General features: G+C 34.3%; 1 protein-coding gene across 2 annotated transcripts in view; it reads right to left on the minus strand.

Moving 5' to 3' along the window:
- ASCC3 (activating signal cointegrator 1 complex subunit 3) overlaps positions 1-22,404 on the minus strand; it is a 248,206-nt gene that overhangs the window by 182,074 nt on the left and 43,728 nt on the right. For both annotated transcript variants that reach the window (XM_056487382.1, XM_056487383.1), the window contains exons 9-10: positions 1,448-1,648; positions 849-989 (exon numbers count right to left, since the gene is read on the minus strand). In XM_056487382.1, the coding sequence (XP_056343357.1) occupies positions 849-989; positions 1,448-1,648 (342 nt within the window). The remainder of the gene's footprint in view (positions 1-848; positions 990-1,447; positions 1,649-22,404) is intronic.

Genomic DNA, 22,404 nt, shown 5'->3' on the forward strand with positions numbered 1-22,404 from the left:
TAATCACAACTTCATACTGGATTACTACTGCAGTGGTCCTCCTAATTATTAATTACATACTGACATATATTCTTATCATGTGAAGGGTTTTTCTCTTCACTCACCAAAAAAATGTTAAATACCTCAAAGCTAAGACTGCCAAAATATCACTCATTTGGATCAACAATTATGACAAGTTACATTTATAAACATTCATATTGATAATACAACCAGCTCTCTTTTCTGTTTCTTGGACCAGGCAGAAGGGGAAAGGGTAATCACACGGAACTGTATGCAAGAACAGGTATAAAATTATCTTAAGATTTTCACTGACACAAATATCATTTGCCTGAAATAAATATGGCAAAAAAGTGTCTGCTAAAACAAAACCTCCCTTTATGCAATCCTATTTAAGAGGCTAAACCCTCTAATTTTATTCATTTCTGTGAACGCTCAAATGTTGAGCCTAGTGATTTCTACTTTTTAAAGACAAATGAGGAACAGATCAGCCATTAACAGGAACCTGGTTTTGTTGGGATTTTTTTTTTGCTGGTTTTTTTTTTTGTTTGTTTGTTTGTTTTTAATAAAAAAAGAAGACAAGTGTTATTTTAACATATTTGCAACAGTGTTGTTACAGCATTTCAGATTTATTTGGAACGTACCATTTGCAGACCAAACCTTAAACTTTTCAAAGCTGGTTTTTACTGAAGAACTCTGAACTTTTATCAGTGTATATAATCAGTAATTACAGATGCAGTAATAATGCTTCAGCTGCTTCACCAAGACTGTTACAAGGAGCTTGAGGAGCAGCACTCCTATGAAAATGTACAAATACACACACAGAACAGTATTTAAGAGATCAGGCATACCTGTGTTCGCAGAATTTCGCCTTTTGACAGTTGCATATCACCAGTCAACTCTTTCACAGTAATGCCAAGTGGTTCCAGACGCTTGCTGAAGTAATTTGTCATTTCGGCTGCCAAAGCCTTCATAGGAGCAACATAAACAATCTGCACCAAAACAACACTCACTTGATAAATGAGCAAACCCCACAATGTCGTTTGTTCCATGGCAACCATTACAAATCACAATTTATTGTGAAATATGATGCCAGGCACTTACAGTGAAAAATCCTAATAATGATATATGAAAAGTAGTTATCTTTGTTGGATAAGTGTGCAGCTGTTTAAAGGACAATGGATTTTGTTTATACAGCCTCATCGCTTTGAAAATTGGTTCTGCACGAAAACTAAATGTATTTTCATAGCTTTTATCCACATAATAAGATTTTTAGAACACAAGTAAGAATGGCTTTAACAATAACGAAGCAAATAAAATCTATCCTTATCTTTAATTTAGAAAAGTTTAATATCCTTGAGAACTTCCTGATTTCATATTCCATGTATAGCATACAGTAGATTTTGCCTTACAAGTTAAAAAGCTGTTATTTGGTTCATTAAACTCGTACCTTAAACTCATCCTTTTTGATAACACCATGCTGGACATGCTGGCGAATTTCATGAAGGATTGTCAGCATGGCAATGTTAGTCTTCCCAGCTCCAGTGGGGGCACAGATCAGCATGTTCTCATTTGTGTTGTAGGCAGTCTCAAAAACTATGGACTGGATTCGGTTTAGTCTTTTCATGCCTTTAAAAGCCAGTTGTCCAATCTGTCAAAACAAACAGCACATATCTTGGATTTTTCATAGATGTTTGTACATGTGTCTGTGTATATCTATGTATATATTAATCATAAGAAATAGAACACATGGAAACAAACCTCCAGATTCTTGTCATAATATAGTTATTAGATTTTTTTTTTTTTATTCTGAGGGTACCACTTCTACCCAACATTCAAATAGGGAATCAGTAAAGAAAAGAAATTATAGCGGGATAACATCTACTAAAATGAATCAAAATCTTTAGCCTCACACGTTACCACCTAATTTTTTTACTCAAGAGTGGGACCAAAACTAATACACAGTAAAATACAGAATTATTAGTAATTAAACATTAGTAAAACAGCATTAACAAGAAAAGAACAAAATACATCTCAAAATCCAAGATGAAAAACTATGACTACTCTATTGAAAGACAAGGCAGCAAAACTACAGAACTCTATAAAGTTCAATTTTGCAAACACAGACACACAAATTCAGTATAAACCTCCTCTTGCATCGGAGAAAATCTTCGTTTTGTAATTGATCATGTTCAGACCTTTCTCCAGCAACATTCACAACAAACTGCATTCACCAAAAGGAACATAAAATTCCTATATGTAGTCCCAAACAAACTTAGAGAATGTTTTAATAAAATAAATTTTAGAATTGATACAGAAAATTATGCGTATTAGAGATTAGTGCATGTTTAAATCTTATAAAGTACAAATCATCAATTACAGTAATACTTTTCTCCTATTGGTCTCTTTAAAAAATTATATTTTTACCAGAAAAGAACCACTGTACAGTGATAGTGGCAATTTCTGCATTTTAAGATTATAAAACCTTTGCAACTAAAGAACAGCCCTTAAAATATAAAATTAATTTTCTAATAAACTTACTTTTTCTTAGTTACTTTTCACAGATGCTTCAAGTAGACTGCAGAACACATAGTAATTTTGTTTCTACAGATTTAATTAGCTGCACTACTTCTACTACAAAGAATGAAAAGTATCTTACTGATGTATTTAAAGATTTTAATATTTGCTTTACTTGTAGGAAACAACAAAACTACAGTAAAGAATAGGCCAGTAGAGAATCTTCTAAAGATCTCCTTTTCTATTATTCTGGGTGCTCTAATTAATTTTCAGTGGTTTTCTATGGTAAATGCCTCTCCCATACCAAATATTCTTCAATTCACTCAAATACTAAGCAAACTATTTGAGCAGGACTTCCCCAGGTAATACAAGCTCAGGAATTGTCACAGCTAAGGCAACACAGATTGGGCTGGAAACACCATCAGGCCTCTCACTGGCATTCCTTACCAGTCTTCATTCACAAACTCTCCACATTTTCATTTTCAGTCCTTATTCTCATACAACTCTGAACTCAACACATTTCCTTCTACAGACCTTTTTCTTACACATCACTGCCTCTTTTTCTCATAAACCTCTCTGTTAGTTCTGTGCAACTCTGTCTCCTCTCTGTTAATTCTGTACAACTGATAGGCCTCTCTGTTAATTTTGACTCCATTCTCTTATTTGCAGCTTGTAGTGATTCCTTTACTCATAGGCAATTTCATATGGCTCTAACACCTTCCTTTGTTTTGCATGGCTGGCTCCCCAAGCTGTCCCTGTCCCTCACACAACATCTTCTCACCTTACCTGTCCCTTACCTCCCCACAGCACAGCCAGCAGCCACCTGATCTCACTGCACCCCCAAGTGGAAGTACCAGTGGAAAGCTGACCTATTCCTTTATATCCATAAATAGATTGGGCAGGCAGATGTTTCTTCTTTGGTAATCATGACAACTGCAAGTTATCAGGGAAGATACACAAGGAATGAGGGCTTCATCAACTACTGATATCAAATACTTCATTTAATTTTGCAACAAACAACACGAGGTCTATCATTGTGCTGCAGCTTCCTTGTAGTAGCCTCATGTGAGGGGCTATGATACAAATTAAAAATTAGATTTATAGACCATTTTCACAAACAATGAAAATGCTCTGCTCTTAAATCTACAGGAACGATGAACTCAATGACTAACCAATTGTAATTTTATTTTAGATGGCTTTGAACGTGAAAAAACAACATTCACTGACAGAAGTTAATGAAAATGCTATACAATCAGCACTCTTTTTGAAAAATGTCCTTTTCAATTTTACAGTACCTTTGTCTTAGAGCTTTTGGGTTGAAAACTTCCTAAGACTCATTGAAAAGGTAAGTATTCAAATCACGAAGTGCATTTGTATTTGTAGGATTGACAAATCTCAAATATATCCAAACATCTACTTTAAACCATTGTCTTTGGAGAAGAAAAATGAAGAATCTAGTGCCATTAATCTGTGTACTTTTCATCAGGTTTCTTCAGTTCTTTAGTGGCTAAATTTCAGAATAACAACACTTTTCACTGTCACTGTTCTTGCACAGTTTACTCTGCTTGCAACACTACAGGAAGAGAGCTTATTTCTTTTGCACCAAGTTTTGTATACATAATGTGTATTTTGTGTGTTATCTTCAAAATTCTGTTAAATACACCTAAAGTTTTCTTAAATTACTGCCTGTAAAAATATGCTGTTCTAGCTTCTCTTAAACTTTAAGTGTGCAGTGTAAAACATCTTTTTCCTTTAAATTTGGCAGAAATTACATATATGGTAGCCCTAGGATATGCAATTGAGAGCAAAAATAAATACATAATTAGAAAAATAAAAATAATTTCCTGTCTTTTTGCCTATTGGAAAATATTAACACCATGGATTAAGACTGACTTGGTAAGCAGCAATAAAAACACAGATGTTTCAGAAAAAAAACAGAAGAAGCTGTGTAGCAGGTTAGAAAAATTAACTTCAGCATGTTTTCCAAAAGATGCTAAGCTAATTGAAGAGCAGAATAAAGATTAAGCAAAAAGAAAATAAAACAAAACAAAACAAAAGCCTGGTTAAGAAGTACTTTTCAAAATAATGGTATTCTGAACCAGAACCTAGTTTTCCATTCAACATACTAATTAATTTTCAAGCTGGCACTCACAAATCAAAATACAACATTCAGAATCACAAAACACTCAATGAATAATCTTTGAAAGTTGACTCTGCAAGAATATACTAAGGATTAAAAAAGCTACAAGACAAGGTACCTCCAGAGGGAAAAAAAAATCCTAAGACATCTTCAAACCAAATCCTCATTAACTGAAAAAATATTATCTTTCCTCTAAATTCCATTTCATTCCATGCAGGAAGTACAAGTGCATAATCCAAAACCAGTAGTTTTGCCTTTAGAAAATAGTAAGGCAGCATACAGAAAGGCAACAGTATGCATGGAAATCCACAGTTTAACAGAGGTAGTAGAACTTCTTTTTTAAATAGTTATTTGCATGTACTACATATTTTTAAAATGGAAAACAATTTTTTTCCCCTGATGTACATAAACATCAGCCAAGGCTTCTACAGACCAACTCCTTTTCAGATAAACCAGTGAAATCCCTTCTTGCTTAAAGGGCTGGTAGCCACTGGATGGCAGAAAGTGTTTTTGACTGAAAATGATGCAACATTTTTAGCTTTCTATTCTACAGCTGATTTAGTCCTGGAATTCAACACAAACCATAGGAAGTTCGAGTAGAATACAATCTGAGTGTTACTCTCAACTAACAGGATTTCAAGCCCAAGCTGATGCCATTTTTTCACAAGTATGAATCAATATGAAAAGCCACCAATCAATATGAGAAGCAACTCTTTCCACAAAGCAGATGATACTCAAAGCAGCTGTGATGTGAATGAATAAACCCTTTGATTTTACTTCAGTAAGCTTTCCAATTCTTTCCCATGGAATTTATTGTTATAACTAATGCATTTATGAATAAATGAGATTACACTTAATTAAGATATTCTAAATCTGAAATTTCATCAGAAAGATATTTGTGTGTTGGTGCTCTGACAGCAATTTAAAAATAGGACAAATTTGTTTAAGTCATTAAAGTAATATTCATGAACGAGTCCATACAGTTCAGTCTGCAGGCAAGCTTCAGCTCAGAAACACAACTGCTTTAGCAATACTGTAGTGGCAGTGTCTGCTTGAAATAGCACAGACCATCAGCACTTAAAATAGAGTTTTAGTCATGCAATTCATTACCAAGACCTTGCAGAAATGCTCCATAATGAGGACTTCTTCTGTCATATAATAACAAAGTAATAGGATTACTACCCATTTATCTTAGAGATAATCCATTGCACCCATAAGCCAAGGCTGAGCTTTCAGCATTTTCCCTACTCATTGGCTTAATTTTAATGCAGAACTATTTTATGCAAAGTACCTTACATATCTCAGGTGAAACAAATCCCATTTTGCAGTCAGCTGTTCCACTACAGTTTCAGTTAAAAAGCTAATTGATCTAACTGGTAATAGTATGACTAATCCATGCTTTTTTATATAACAACCATGAAATTCAGGAAATTCAGGAATGCAAAACTCTGATGACCCTTGTTCTGACACATAAATAATCTCTAGGTCATCTTTCCCCTTCACTGCCCTCTGGAATGCTGTTGGTTAAAACATATCTATGTATATATACTCATATGCACACACAAACATGTTTTTACATGTATCTATATACATATACACATTTTAATAAATACATTCCCACTATCCTTCTGAATTATGAATAATTAGTAATTCCTCCCTTCTTTCTAATTATGCATCTATACACTTTAAGCATTTTTGTGCCCATGTAAGTCCTATTTTATTACTGAAGGTACACTCAGAAATAAACATAGATGTTATAACTGGGGACTTCCACAGCTTCCCTCTCCTGATGATACTTTTCATATTCTGCTACTTCCATGAAAAAGTGGTAGCTCATGAGATTTAGGAACAGAAATAAATAAAAATGTAACTATATAAACAGGATAAAAGTAAAATTATTTTTATATTATGTTAGGAGCACAATTTGAGAATATAATTTCCTACCTGCCCCAAAGACTGAAATGTTGTCTTTAAGAGTGAGCATATACATTTTAAGCAAAGGCTCATAACACATAAAAGAAAAACTGCATGATGTTTGGATCTGCTCCATTTAGCACCAAATCATATCAGTGAGATTTCATTGGACTTAGGGGAACAATTTTTGCAGGAACAAGTAGCATACACAAAGATATGAAAATTATACAAGCGTACCAAATAGAGCTTATGACTGGCTTTGGGCCATAATCAGCATTACAATTTCTTCAAGTAAGTACAAATTATATCTCATCCAGAGTGTAGTACCTGAAGAGTTATGTGCTATAAAGGAAGCTTGGAGTAAAACATGTTAGACAGATGCAAATAACAAAGGGCACCAGAGAACCCATAGCTTATTTCAATGCCATACCTGCTCCAAGTGACTAGCCTAGAACTGAAAGCAATTCTTGCATGGTATGGGCTCTTTGGGTCACTATTAGCAGCAGCCACAGATCACAGAATCATTTAATTTAGAAATCATCCAGTTCAGCCCTCCTGCTCAAAGTAGGATCATTTACACCTATGCAGTTGTGTTTCAGCTATCAACAAGGATGGAGATGCCACAACCTTTCTCAGCATAGTGTACCAGAACTTGGCCACCTCACAGTAAAAACTTACTCTCCTGTGTTCAGATGAAATTTCATGTGCCTTAATTTGTGCCTGTTTCCTCTGGTGCTGCCACTGGGCACCACTGATGAGAGTCTGGCTCCCTCTTTGTTAATCATTCTCACATCAGGTATTTAAATACACTTGCCAAATTCCCCCCGAGCGTTCTCTTCAGCTCTCTCACACTCTCCTCACACAAAAACTGCCTCTGTCCTTTAATTAAATTAAGAAGTCAGAAGAATTTCTAGAAATAACAAATAAAGAACCATAAGGGTAAAAGTATAGTCTGACATCTTAGAGAATCACAGCCCATATAAGACCTCCTTAAATATGTTCTTAATTGGAATTAAACATCATATTTTGGAAAACTACAGTATGTATTTTAAAATTATCACCACATTCACTGGTTAATGCATTAAGTATTTAAGTAGCAGTAGCCAACAGAAACCAGGGAAATTTCCATACTTTCAAGTTATATTACTGTCTGTAAACTCAAAATGAACACTGTAAAATTCTCCTGGATCCTGAGGGTTCAGTAGAGTAAAAGAAAAAAATACTTTTCCTCTCAGCCTGAGAGGAAAAAAAAATACATATTCATTCTATATTAAAGGATCACCTTTGCTCAAATTTACTGTAACACAAAAACTATGAAAATTATTAAGATTTTGGGGGTTTTTTTGGAATGCTGCTTCTAACTCATGATTAAACATTCCCTCTCCAGACCTTTTAGACTTCACATTTGCCAGACACTGAGTTTTACTGAATTACTCAATTCTCAGAAATGGAAAAACAGTGAGTGCTGTTCAAGGAACAAAATTTTCACTAAAGAAGATATAGAGTTCATCCAGAGAAGTCCATTAAAAAACAAATTGCAGCAAAATTTAGAAGTATAATATTCTCCTACCAACTATGGCCCTCCTTGAAAAAAAGAGACAGTGAAAACCAAAAAAAGTCAAAGAATAAAAAGCATCTAACTCTGGTTTTGTGGGTTTTTTGGTTCTTTGTTTTTTGGTTTGTTTTTTTTTTTGTTGTTGTTGTTTGTTTGTTTGGTTTGTCATCAGTCCTGCTTTCTGCACTCTTGAAGAAAGAAGAATGATCTATTCAAAGTCAAAAGGCTTTAGGGAAAATATTTACCTTCATATATGACAGCCAAGAGTTTACATGCCTGAAGCAATTTCAAGAAAAATCCTTGTAAGTCTATAGTTACCTTGTCACCAACTCTATATATAAACTGTTCTCTTGATGAACAACATGATAAAAACAACTGCTGCAGTCATACCTTTTCTACAGACTTCTGAATTATTCAACCACTTACTCTTGTACTAGAAAGACAACTTTGAGAAATATTCTTGGGTTCAATGTATAGATTAAATCCTAAGACATGTATATACACCAAATCAGTTTGAAGGAAATGACAGGACAGAACTATGGCACAGTAAGGCTTTCACTGCTCTGAGTCAAAAAACTGAAACAGCTTGGGGGATCTCTTCCCCTCACTGGGAGAACTGTGTTGTGCTCATCAACCTAGTTATAATATGACAAAAGATTATAGACAGACTGATTATACCCTGTGGTGATTCGATTTGAGGAAATGGAAAACAAAGTGTTTCAGAAAGATTTTTCCATAAAAGCAATTATTTCTACAGAAAATGTGCATAAGTTTTGGCATCCAAACAGACACACAGGAGAGATTCTGATTTCAGTGGCACTGCTGCAAACTCAAAAGTATCCAATGTCAAGAGAATTATTCCAGATTATAGCAATGAAATGGAGATCAGAACACAGCCTCCTCTTGGAGCTTTCTGATGCTATTTGTGAATTACACACGAAAATTACCTTGAACTAATGCAGCTGAAGGAAAATTGGCAACAGTTGTGGCATTTCCTAATAACCTCAGAAGTTAAAATCTTATGAGGATAGAAGGATTTGGGTTTAATTTGATCACATTTCATCCATATTAAATGTAACCCAAAAAAGCTTTTCTTCCTCATAAGATTAAAAAATATCTTAATGCTGTGCAAAGCTAAAACTATGGGAGAGTCAAAGACAAAAATTGCACACATTTAAAAAAATATATTTTAAGTCTATATTTAAAATATCTACATATTTTTAAGAAACATTTTAGATGTCCTGGCTTGCTATTTATTGAAATCTCCACTATCTCCCTGACTTTTCTAGATGGAGCAATGAGGAAACTGATGACGTTTATATGCTACAGTCTATTCTTTAGGTTTTGTTGGGTTTTTGTTCCAATGCACACAACACTTTCATAATTTCTTATACTTAAATACAACTAAAAGCTTTGTTGATATTGCTCTTATAATTTATTCCCCTGGGAAAACACAGTGCATCTCTAAGAGGAAGAAAACATCACTAATAGGTGCACACTGACTCAAAAGCAACTGCATGAAAGAGTTAATACAGAAAAGTTTTTCCTAGTTGTTCAAGAATATAGACACTGCAGGGTAAAGGGAGAAACCCAACAAATAATAAGGAAAGACAGTGAGGGCATTGAGAAAGTAGCTACATTGGTGAAAAGAAAGTTAGGCTACTAACATGCAGCATAGAAACTGAAGTCCTTTTTTCTAACCCATATAAAATGGTTTCAGCTAACATTTCCCAACTAAAGAGATTATGGTATGTTATGAAACGACACAAAAATTACTTTTTGGAAATTGAATTTTTCTATGAATCACCCTTTATGAACTAGCTGGAAGAATTTTGAACAACTGCATCATATCAAGAGAAATTTAATCTTTTTCTTCCATATTCTTGTTGCAGTTTTGAAAGAATGTCACTACTAATATATATTAAAAAAATCTAAGCAGGAAATTGTGTTAATGAGGGCATACATTAATCCCAAAAAAAAGGTTTAGCTACTCCAACTATCCTATACAGATAACTGGAAAATTTAGTCAAAATGGAGAATACTGACAGAAAATAGCAGATAGTTTTTGGCCAAACCTCAAAAGTAATGACAATGAGGAAGAGAAAAAATATCAGACAAAAGGGATCAAACCCTTCCACTCCATACAGTGAAATGTGAATGACTGAGGTATGGATCAGGATAAAGGCACAAAACTTTCTGAAGGACTCCATCCAGGCATTTACATTCAGCAGTTCTCAGGAATTAATAATCTCAGGATTAATGGAAGATTAACCCTGAAGGATTAATACACGGAAAACTACAGATTCACAAAACCTGAAAAGCTGATGAAGAAGGTAGCTCCTACTTTCCAAAAAGCACTACATATTTAACAAAGCTTTCACACATGCTTTGTAATGTGCTGTAGGTTACACCTGAACTAGATATTTTGTTTTCAAAAGAATCACAGAATGGATCAGGTTGGAAGGGATCACACTGGGTCTGTGGTCTGGTCCAACCTCCCTGCTCCAGCAGCGTCATCCCAGAGCACAGGACACAGGATTTTGTCCAGATGGTTCTCGAATATTTCCAGCAAGGGACAATCCACAACCTCTCTGGACAATCTGTTCCAGTGCTCAGTCATCCCTAGAGTAAAGTTCTTCCTCGAATTCAGGTGGAACTTGTGCATCAAGTTCTGCTTTTTGCCTCTTGTCCTATTCATTGTCACCACTGAGATGAGCCTGGCTCCATCCTCTTGACATCCCCCCTTCAGATATTTACAGACATTGATGAGGTCTCCTGTCAGTTGTCTCTATAGTTTGCTGCTATAGTAGTTATTAATTAATATGCAAATATATTTGTTTTCTGATGTCGTGAAATTACTGATACAAAATTTGAGTGAAGTATTCATATTCAGTCTAGATGATACATGTGACAACATGCCAAGAAAGGAATATGCACAGCAGGAAGACAGTCTCAAACTTAGAGATCCAGATGGACAAAGGTCCACAGGTGTAAAAAGAAAGTGGAAGTAGAATCAGGAACACAGAATATTATCTCCAACATAGTCTCCGATGACTCAGTGAAAAAAATGTCCATCCTTTTCAGATTCAGAGAACACAGAAGAGAAGACAGAATATTTGCAAGTAAGTCTCCCTCTTTATACTATGTTTTATGATAAGTAATTCCTATTAATGACTAAATAAAATTCTCTTCCACTATATTTTGTTTATTGCAAATGAAAAGTTCTTAGTTCCTTTCTTCTTATTAATTCCCAACAAGCTATTATTATATAAGGCATATTTATTAATATAAAAACTAAAAATAACTTCACTCTTAATTGATGTGTCTCTTTCCAATATTCTAACTGAAAGATTAGGTGGTAGGATAATTTCAATTTTCCAATTAAAATTCAGAAAAATTGTTTTGTTGTAAAAAGATACAAAACACACACAAAATCTGTTTCCCGCTTTAAGAGACTTTACATTATTTTTTGCTCCTTGTTGTTCTGCTGAGTGAAACAACTGGTCTTCAAAAAGTATAAAAGTTTCACTGTACTAGTATTTATTGTGTGATCTTGAGGTTAATAAAAATTTTAAGTCTGAGCTGAATAGCCCATCAGTTATAAAGTCAATCTACTATTCATTTAGCTCTTCTATCCCAAAATATTTAAAAACCATTTAAAAGTATTTGGTGATTTCTAAGTGAATCCCTTGATGAACCATCTCAGTCCCATTCTATATTCCCCAAGACATAGCCCATTCTTATCTAAGATAAAAGGTTTATTTCTTAAGGAGCATCCAGAAATTTATGCTAATTAAAGACAACATTAAAATCAGGCCAACTATAACTTGTCTAAAATATTTTGAGTGAGAGTTAATCTTTTAAATGTTGCAGCATTTCAGAACTAGCTTATACCTCCCTTGACTTGGAAAATTCTCACTTTGAGATTACATTTCTTAAAAATTAAAAATAATTTTGGTATAATTTGAATTTGAATTTAAATACCATCCTGTATTTTACTTTAAATGAAGAGCGAATACTTCTAAGAATGAAAGTCTGCCTTCAGGGATGCTATCAAAGTAAAGCAGACTTCTGCATTCTTCCACACTCGTACTATGAAATTCCACTGAGAAGTGGCTATTCCCTAAACAGGATGCAGCAGAAGCAGTTATTCATTCTCCAGTCTTAATTACCAAAACGACTAAAACTACTTTGACTTGTTTTAATTAAAAACTTTACAGATTTCTGCATGTGCTTCATACTAAAGTTCATATTCATGTCAATGACTTATATGTGGCCCCCTAAAGAATGAAAAATTAACACTTAAGTTGCTTTCTCAATTTAAATATTTCGCTTGTTATGATCATTTAATGAGGCCAAAAAAAAAATAAAATAAACAGCTGCAAAGTCACCAGGTAGACATAATTGGATTTCAAATATTACAGTGATTAAGTACAAGGGGGAAAGAATGCTGTGAACCAGAAAGCTGCATTTCTTTTGAGTTACATGCAGCTGCACGCTATAAGAACATTTCTACCTGAAATGCTTCTTGGATTTTTACTGGGTTTACTCTACAAAATTCAATACATAAAAGTCACCCAAATAACAGTCAGTTGAACTTCACAAATTGGAGCCTAAATATTATCTTCCTTAAAAAATAAATTGATTTTATGAGTAGGGTAGCAACATTTCAAATTACTGTAAAGTTTTGAAGAACAGATCCCTTTCAGTATTTTATTTTTAAATGACCCTTAATTAATTCAATACTATTTTATACATGCAAAGGCATTAGTTCTAAATGTTCATGCAGAAGTGAATATTTAATCTGGTAGTGCAGAAGGCACTTCAGGATAGTGTTTTCAAACTATTTACTTCATGTTAACATGACAAACTATTTCTTCCTACAAAACCAAACAAAACCTAGAAAAACTATCAGAATGCTTTGGAAGGTAATTATAGCTGAAATTAGTAATAATTCTTACACATCAGGTAAAAATGAAAGAATGGCAAGCAGAAGAATATTCCCAGAGATTAACTATTGATGTCATAATCTTTCTACAGTTCAATTTTCTCCTCAGTTTTACTTAAATTCACACTTCTGCTACCCAAGATGGCAGCCCTGTTTTACAGTTTAGATATCAGAAGACTATTTCCTAAATTTTACAAGACAAAACTACAAGCCTAGTCAGTATTTTCTTCTACAAGAACACAGCTATTTTTTTTTTTCATGAATTGGAGCTAAACTAGCAGTGTTCACAGAAGTTTTGCTACCACAAGAAAATAAAAGTTAGGTGAGGGATGATGACCTGGTGTGATAGGGTAACCAATGTGTGGGAACAATAAAAGTTTAAGTACCAAAAGATAAAAAGTACAAAAGCCTTAAAAGCTATTTGAAAAATTTTTCCAGTTACTTTTGATTGTAAAATTTATTTTTGTTTGCACATTACCATCAACAGTGCTACAACGAAAAAGGGAACATATACTCTCACAAACCCCCCTGAGATACATCTCCCAAATTAAGCCAAACAAAAACTGAAAACCTCCTCTTTGGTAGCCTAATCTTCTCCAGACTAGCTGAATCCTTTAGTAGCACACCACACACAGTGTAGATGAGACTCCTGGCTGCCAAATCTGGGTTTCTGTTTTACTAAATTAACTCAAACTAGTTATAAGGGTAAGAAAGTTGCTCAGAAGGGGTGCTCTTCTGCAAACAAAAAAAAAAAAAACAAAAATAAAAAAAAAAAAACAGAAAAACCCCATCAAAACAACAACAACAACAACAGAAATACCAAAACAAAAACAAAACCCCTGCCTTTTTTTTTTTTTTTTCCTCCTTTCTTTAAGTATTCAGATCCAGCTTTATTGGATGCATCTTTACACAAATTAAAATCCTGACAGGAAAAGCAGGTACTTTGTTAGATTACTTCTAGGTATAGGCAGATGCACCTACTCCCAGAGTGGCTCAGCAGGTGTTTTTCAGCAGCTGGTGCCCTTTACTGGTTTGCCTTTGTAAGTGTTCCCATTGGAGTTTCAACTATTTCAGAGGCAACACTACTCAATATACACACACTTGGCAGATGTGTAGAAAATGAAACAGGCTTAACATTTTATTCAAATCAGACGCAGTCAATTTTATCTCATGTTAATATTAAAAAAGTCCATTTCCCTATTCATATTTGCTTTTTGCATGAAAAGGAGCAATCTAAACAGCTATAAGAATATATAACTCTTACAAGACAGTATCTACTAAATATTTTAAAGCAGTTTTTGCTTAGTGTATTATACACAGCCATGCTAGTTTAAAGAACAGACTAAAAGAAATGTTCTCTATATTCACCAGCACAGATATTCATATTAGACTTTGACCCATATTATCAATTAATTGTTTTTCTATTTAAACTTCTCTGCCCAAGAAGAGATAGCTCCAGATTTTACAGAGCTCTTTAAAAAATAAAAAAAAATGGTTGTACATAGAATAAACAGTCTCTCTAAATGAGAAGATCTGTAAAAGTTTCAATTACAACTCACTAATGAAAGGACATTTGAAAATTTTTTTTTTTTTTGCAAGGATTTCTTCTTGCCTTATCTACACTTACTAGTGTGTTTTGCCTGTTGTCATTAATATCAAACCCTTGAAAATAAAAAGGAGCATAAAAACACAGCCCAGCTGATACAACAAAGAGCATATTTACCAGTTTTTGATAGAATCCTTGCCCCTCTCAACATCTCCATTGTCGTAAAAGTAGTTTGTTCATGTAACAACACCAAACTTACAAGATGTTGAAAGGGTCTCAGTATGTAAATAAATAAGCTAACACACACAAAAAAAAATCTGTAATGTATTTGGTGGGACAACAGGGTTCAAACCGGAAGATTTGACAAGGATGTAAGAATTTTGCTCAAAGTGACCTTGCAGCTGGGACTGCTAAGAATGTTGGTGTGGGAAAACTCCATTTCTTATGCCTAGTGTTGTTCATCCTCTGCCTGTTTTGAAAAGTGCTGTGAGAAGATTCCTGTGTTGAGATAACTCACTCTCCCAGATATGCTTGAGCCTCCTGCTGGGAGAGAGATCATAAAGGCACAGCCTTGTGATAATCTCAGGTGTGTGAAGCCCTGTGATATATCTGGATTTGGTAGTGGGGCTGCTACCTCCCCCTTCCCCCTCTGTCCACTGGGATGAATGAAGCCTAAGGGAGCCTGTGTGGCTCTTCCTGCTGGGATGAGCTAAACCTAAGGGAGCTTGTGTCTCTGACACCCAGCCTTGCTGGTGAGGTAACAAAATAAATTTACTCCTTGCATGGCAGCTGTGGTACAGGTGGTCACCTGTACGTGTCAATTCACACAGTATTATACAATCTACTAACAGCACCTGGAAAATGATTTTGAAAGAAAAAAAGATAAATGCCTTGGTCATCTTAAAAGGATTAAAAGCACAAGACTACAAAAGGTCTTGAACTAAACTACACATGAGACTAGGACAAAAGCAACTGAAAGAACAAATGATCAGATGATATTTTAAGCACACCATTTTAAGACACCACAAGGTAGGTAAGGGCATTATGATACAGCTGAAAAGCAAGAAGAAGCATATTGGCCAAAAAGAAAAGATAGTCTTTCATTGAAAAGTCATCTGCAAAATTTGTGTAGATAAGCTAAGCCAGCACGTGCTGCAAAGGAAAGCTTCATTCAGTCTAAAAGGATCCAACTTGCCCAGTGTCCAACCAAAGCAAATAAATCTCCTGTCAGTCTACCAAAAGAGAGGTTTATGGCAAAGGTAGAGAGAGAACACTATTTTGTAATAAGAAAAGAGTTACATGACTAACTACTATGCTGGTTACTTTTTTAAAATTAGAGACATATTGTACAATCTGGAAAGATTTGTGGGTGCAAGTGGTTATCTATCAATTTCTCCAGCAATCCTGGTAAACCTAAATTTTAAGAAAGTATCTACAATACTTCCCCATTCTTATGGGACAATAGTAAAAGCCTGTTTTTGTTATACTTTTCTGGTGAAATTCCTTCCAATTTGTATAAATATAGGCTGTTTATAAATGATACCATTGCAGTGATTTGATCCACATTATCATACCAAAAATAAAAGCTGCATCATATAAACAGGCCAAGAAGGATGTGGTTTGAGCAAATACAGGCTTACATCTGATCAGTTATATAATGCCTACCTCCAAAACTCATGTGAGATGTGATGTATTTGCTTCCTTTACCTTCATTCCTCCCCATCTCAAAAGAGGTGGACTGTTTTACTTCCACAATTGTGGATAGACACATACTGTTCCAGTAAGTGCAGGCTGCTGCTCAGTGAAAGCTGCCTTTTGCTTTTCATAGAATCTGACATAAGATCATGCTTCAGTTCTCATCTATCTCCAATTATTCATCATTCCCCATTTTTTTGCATCCTACATACATCTCTTATAAAGACAGAGATTGGCTTGACTACCTTCTTTGCATACAGATCTTTCTTAAAAATAAAAATAGTAGAATTCTGGCAAGCTGAGGGAGGCAAAGAGAAGGATATATAAAACAGTGGTTTATTAAAAAGCCTCTGTTACTTTAATAAACTCTGCATTAATGGGACATATATATATATATATGTATGTATATATATACACCCCTACACATGTGTACATATGTGTTTTACATATACAGATGTAGTTTATATAACTATCTAAAATGTATCTATTACTGTCTTTTTTAAGTTTCTGATAATGTTGGACTAAGAATGGATGACAGACTCCAGAGAAGTCACACATGCCAAACATGGATATGCTTCAGAGAAAATAGCTTCCATTTCTTATCCTGCATTTGGAGATAGGTCCTCTCAAAGACTTTAATAGTATCAAACACCTTTCTGGTGAGTCAAAAATCACAGTTTTCAAATTCTAAAGGTAAACCACAATCCTTACTGACAAGTACCACTGAATTTCTAAATATTATTTTAAAACAAAAATTATAAAACATATAAGACTACTCTGTTTCTTTTTGTCTTTTACTATCATTACTTTAAAAGAAAAAATCTTTATGCTCAGTACAGCTCTTTTGAGATAGTTCATTCTTTGCTCTCTCATTTCAGCTCTAGCTTAAGCTCTTATTCTGATATTATAGGAAATCTGCTTTATATGTTTTGACACAGACTTCAGATATGCAAAACCACTCACCTATCAGGAGAAAGTAGATATAGGTGGAACTACATTTGGAACAATAATCTCAGATTATTGGACAAAATTATCCATCTGTAAAGTATTTCTTAATCACATATTTATTCCTATATATCTACCTACTTTATTACTATTCCTCCATTGGTGTTTTCAACTTCTCAAACTCCTGGTTAATGGAGAGTGGTTCATATCTGCTGATCCTCCCAAGCTGTGCTCCTAAGAACTCTGCCTCACTGGAGCTGAGACATCCACTTGTCATGTTAAATCATGAAACCCAGACTGTCACATTTCATTATGCAATTAATTCAAAGTTGTACTATAAAATTTATAAAGCCTTGCTATCCCTGCAATATACTTGTATTTCAAAATTAAATCTATTTGACATGACCATATCAGGCTTCTTTTTCTCTAAACTACTTAATTTTATTTTATTTTTTGTTTGTTTTAAAGGTGTTACACAAAATAAGTAAGGTTAGTAATCTGGCATGCATTAAAATCAGTGATCCTATTGAACAAAAACCCCCATCTTACTGGCATATTAAAATAGTAGAAAGGGCTTCTGAATCCAGAAAAACATTATGGTACCACTTCTAGTATTAAAGCTGTGTCAATAAAGTAAGACTTTTTTCAAACTAGTTTTTGATTTATCATAATGAGATGTTCTCCATTGAGGAAAGACAAAAATAACTTCTTAGCATTCAGGAAATCATATAGTCACATCTATCTACAGTGAAAGCTGCAGTCAAGTGAGACACATGTTTAAAAATACTACATTCAATGAATTATATTCAAGCAAAGCAAGTGTCTTTCAAAGGTGAATTAGTAACCAGCCACAGAGCATGTTTGTGTTTCTACAATGCGAGATTACAGGTACATTTTAAAATCAGAATACCACTTTACAGCACGCACATCATAGCAAAAGATCTTTTTGATGAAGAGTTAATAAATTATTTCTACCAACAAACAGGATTGTTTTAACAGGAAATGTGATCATTTTATATACGACGGACAATACACTGCTGGTTTGGCAGGAAGCACGAATTTTTGCTTGCTTTTAGCCAAAGCAATAATATTTATTCCTACAATTTTAATGAAACAATGCCTAAAAGCTTCATTTAAGGGTAAGTGAAATAATCAAATAATTTGATTTAGAAATTTTAGAAATTTTAGAAATACCATTAAGTCACATACTGAAGAAAATTAAGTCAGAATTTGTAGGCTTTAAGACCATCATTAGTGTTGAATCTGAACTCAAATATTTTTGTTCGCCTGATATAGCACATATTCAACCTTCTTTGGATCCCCCTGCCCTGAAATATGAAGACAGACTGCAATCCCTACCAGCCATTAAAGCAATTGTACCTTGACATACATGGTTTTCCTTGTCTTAAGTTGTAAGGATTACAGAACTTGTAAACTCTCCTCAGAGCAATTTCTGAGCATAATTCATAATTCATCAGATAAATGACAAGACTTCAATAGAAAGCAAAATTTTTTAAAAAAATTACTCCATACAGTTCAACTATCAATTGCTGTTTGGAAAATATGCAACTGAAATATGCACTAAGATCAACTTTGGAATTAATGATCCAATATTCTGGATGTGAAAAATGTAATTTATCCAAAAACATGCATACTTCTATTCAGTAGACTTACCTTGTACAATTCTAAAAACAAGAAAACATTACAGGAAAAGAGAGAATATTGATTTTGTAATAATTCCTTCACATAATGCAGAGAGAAAAAAAATTGCCTTTCTTATTTAGATCATTAAGCAGTGCTAGTAAAAGCAAATGGAAATAACATGAAAAAAAGAAATAAATCCTAACCTGAACACCCACTTTAGGTAAAAAGCTGAAGTAATTTTTCACCAGCAGCAATTTTTTAGATAAAACCTGTTTTCACAATCTTGAAAAGTAACTTGGCCTGAGTTTATGACTTTAAAGGTATATTTATTTGGCAAAAAGCCTGGTACAAAACCACCTTTATAATTAATGCAAAAAATATATTCCAATAATGGTCAAGCTGCAAGTCAACAGAGCAAAGATAATAAAGCTAAGCTTGTGCTTTCCCAATTTTTTAAATTCTCATTATTGAAACAACCTAGCTGGCACATCACTTGTACAAACAACAGAACCATAATACTTCAGATTAAACTGGTGTGACCAATCAGCTACTTATGAACCACCTGTGTTTTAACTGTGGTAAAACCTCAGTTCTCTGAGAAATAATAAATGTCAAGAAAAATATGTATCTACGAAAGGGGCTGGGGGTGGGGTTTGTTGCCCTTCTGTAAGGTAGGAGCCCTTTGCAATTCCTTCCATGGGACACAGAGCCCCCTTCTACTGAACACCAGCGACATTCCCGAGCAGCAGCACAGCTCCCTCGTGCCACCAGCTCCTGCTCCCAGCTCAACACAGGTAGGGAATAAACAATGAGACCACACAGGTGGAGAGAGATTGGAGGAGGTGACACAGCAGTTCAGATCATAATGGAGAAAGGTAGGAGACAAATCTGAAAAAGGAACAACACAGAAAGCAGGAGAGTGCTGAAGCCAGCTGTTTGTGACATGCTGTGGAATGCTTTTATGGCTCCTAAATTGTGCAAGGTTGGTCACTCCTGACCTCATATTTGAAGTGCATAATGGGATTAGGTAGGAATGGTAGCTATAAAAGTTTGGACCTTTGTCAGTTCATATGAGTTTCATCTTAGCACCTGTGTTCCTTCAGGCAATGATTTCACTAATCATGAAGTCTAAACTTCTTAGGAAAGCTCTGACCCTTTGCAAGGAGGTCCTAACCAAACTAAATACTTACTTTGAAAATACCAGCCATAAGATATTAAAACTAGCTTAAACATGTTATTTCTTCACTCTGGAGTGCAGTGGCAGATGCATCCTGGCTACACTGCCAATCCTATAAAAAAGAACCCCATGTTGATATCTGTACTGGTTTAAGGCATTGCTGCTGCCTTTGGTGTTGGTTCATAAAGGTTTTGCCATTTTTGTCTTATAAGAGACTGTTAAAAAAGGAAGTATATACATGTTTAAAATGTGGTTAATATGTACTTTGTTAGAATTAGTGTCTAGAGGAATACAATTCTCCCATCTCTTCTCAACCTGGTCTTGCAGGAAACAAGAAAGTCTAAAACTTAACTAATAACTTCAAATAATTTAAAATGCAAGACTACTTCCAACTTATATGAGCTTTAACTTCTGAACAACAGTTCAAAATATAAATGAACGCCTTATGTACTCAGTTCTGACCTTAGGAGTTTCAAAGATGAAATGCAATGGTGTATTCTGCAATAAACATTACACAGTCAAATACTCTCCCCAAACTGCTGATAACGTGATCAAAATCACAGAGCTCATGAGGAACAGACAGAGAGTTCTTAAAATTATTTTTGTGCAAATGAAAACATACAGACTAAAAGGAAAAGGAAGAAGAATATTTATAATTTTTGATACTATAAGGATTTCCCCAGAGAATAGCAAGTGCTTATAAAGCTTGGTATCTAATACTCAAAACCCCAGCAACAATAAATAGCTTGACTGTTCTGTGCCTTTTTTCCCCTGTGGATTATGGATTGCATGTATATTGACTTGTAAAACAAGCTGAGTATCTTTATGTCTAGACTAAATGTCTTACATCAAAACCCTACCACTAATGGCACCTTATAGTAGTCAATAGCTGCAGAACTGTCAGCTTCCTCATGGTGCCTTTGGAAGTTCTAGTCATGAAATATCTAGCTATATTTACTGTCATCTCCACTCCTTGCCCACCTACTAAAATTTTAGATAATCCTGCAAACGTACTTATACAGAGGTACAATAAAGTTATTTTATGAGCACCTATACATGCTATGGAAACCTGAAAATCATTATTTTTCTGCTTTTGCTTACACTACTTAATAAAAAATAAAACATATTGTCAGAAAATCTTCATGCGTTCTAAACTTACTCCAGTTAATTGGCAAAAATTTGAAACAACAACCAAGATGTTTCTGAGCTTAAAGATTTAAAACAGCCATGCAGAGAAAAAAAAAAAAAAAAAAAAGAATTTTGCCCTAACTAAAAATACATCTTGGCAAGGTATGTCTTAACTTATGCACTGGCAATTCCAGCCTCTTTTAGCTCCTTGATAAAAAATTTCTATTTAACAAATTTCAAATCTATGAGTCTCATTAGTGAAATCAAGAAGTTGAGAAGTCGAGCAGCTGGATAAATCTCACAAATTTGTCATCTGTTGTCACAAATCGATACTAAACTTGGGGGCAGGAATTAAATATTTGCATGCTCAAACAATCAAAATTGTATTTGCTGTTGATACTTCTATATTTAGTCTCATAATAAGAATCATATCAAAGAGTAAAGTTCTAAAGAAGATTATTTCTGTTTCAAAATTTCACTGTAAAACTGAAAAGGAGACCTCTTGATGATACACAATCTACAAAAGAGAATTACTTACTAAATTTGCATAACTGATGCATTTTTTAACATTTATTTTAAATACTATGAGTGCAAAAATCTGCAAACTATTAATTTCAGGTAGGTTTTTCTCTGTCTGAACCATGTATTTTCTGAAACCACTTTTGAAACATTGGTACCTCTTGCAAAAAGTTTACAGATTAGTAGGTAGTATTTAGCTTAGGAAAAAGACTTTTTTTGCAAAAAGCTGTCATGCTGAATATTGTCATATAAAATGACAATAGCTGCAGTGGCTGTATTTTTCAATCTTGTTAAGAGCTGTCAGTCAATTCATAAACACAACATTAGGTATTGTCACCTAAGCAGAAAAGAACAGATTCAGATTCTAAAACTGTCTTCTGTTTTGAAAGAGTTAAACCTTTATATGAAACAATCTTTACTCAGAATCTCAATAAAGTGCTCTGCGTACATTCTGATTTCCTGCTTTCCCAGAGAGAAAAAGGTGGAACAAATGTATCCATGTTATATGCTACAGAACTAAGAGACAGAAAACCTTCTCTGTACACAGAGCTTGCTTTTCATGTCTCTTTTCAAACCAATATCAAATCTTCCACTTTTCAATAGATTTGACATATACAACTAGGAGGAAAAAGGCATGAGTGATGGAGTACTGCAAGTTCTAGACTGCAAATAACTAACA

This window comes from Oenanthe melanoleuca, chromosome 3 (genome assembly GCF_029582105.1).
Source record: "Oenanthe melanoleuca isolate GR-GAL-2019-014 chromosome 3, OMel1.0, whole genome shotgun sequence".
Classification (NCBI taxonomy): Eukaryota; Metazoa; Chordata; class Aves; order Passeriformes; family Muscicapidae; genus Oenanthe; species Oenanthe melanoleuca.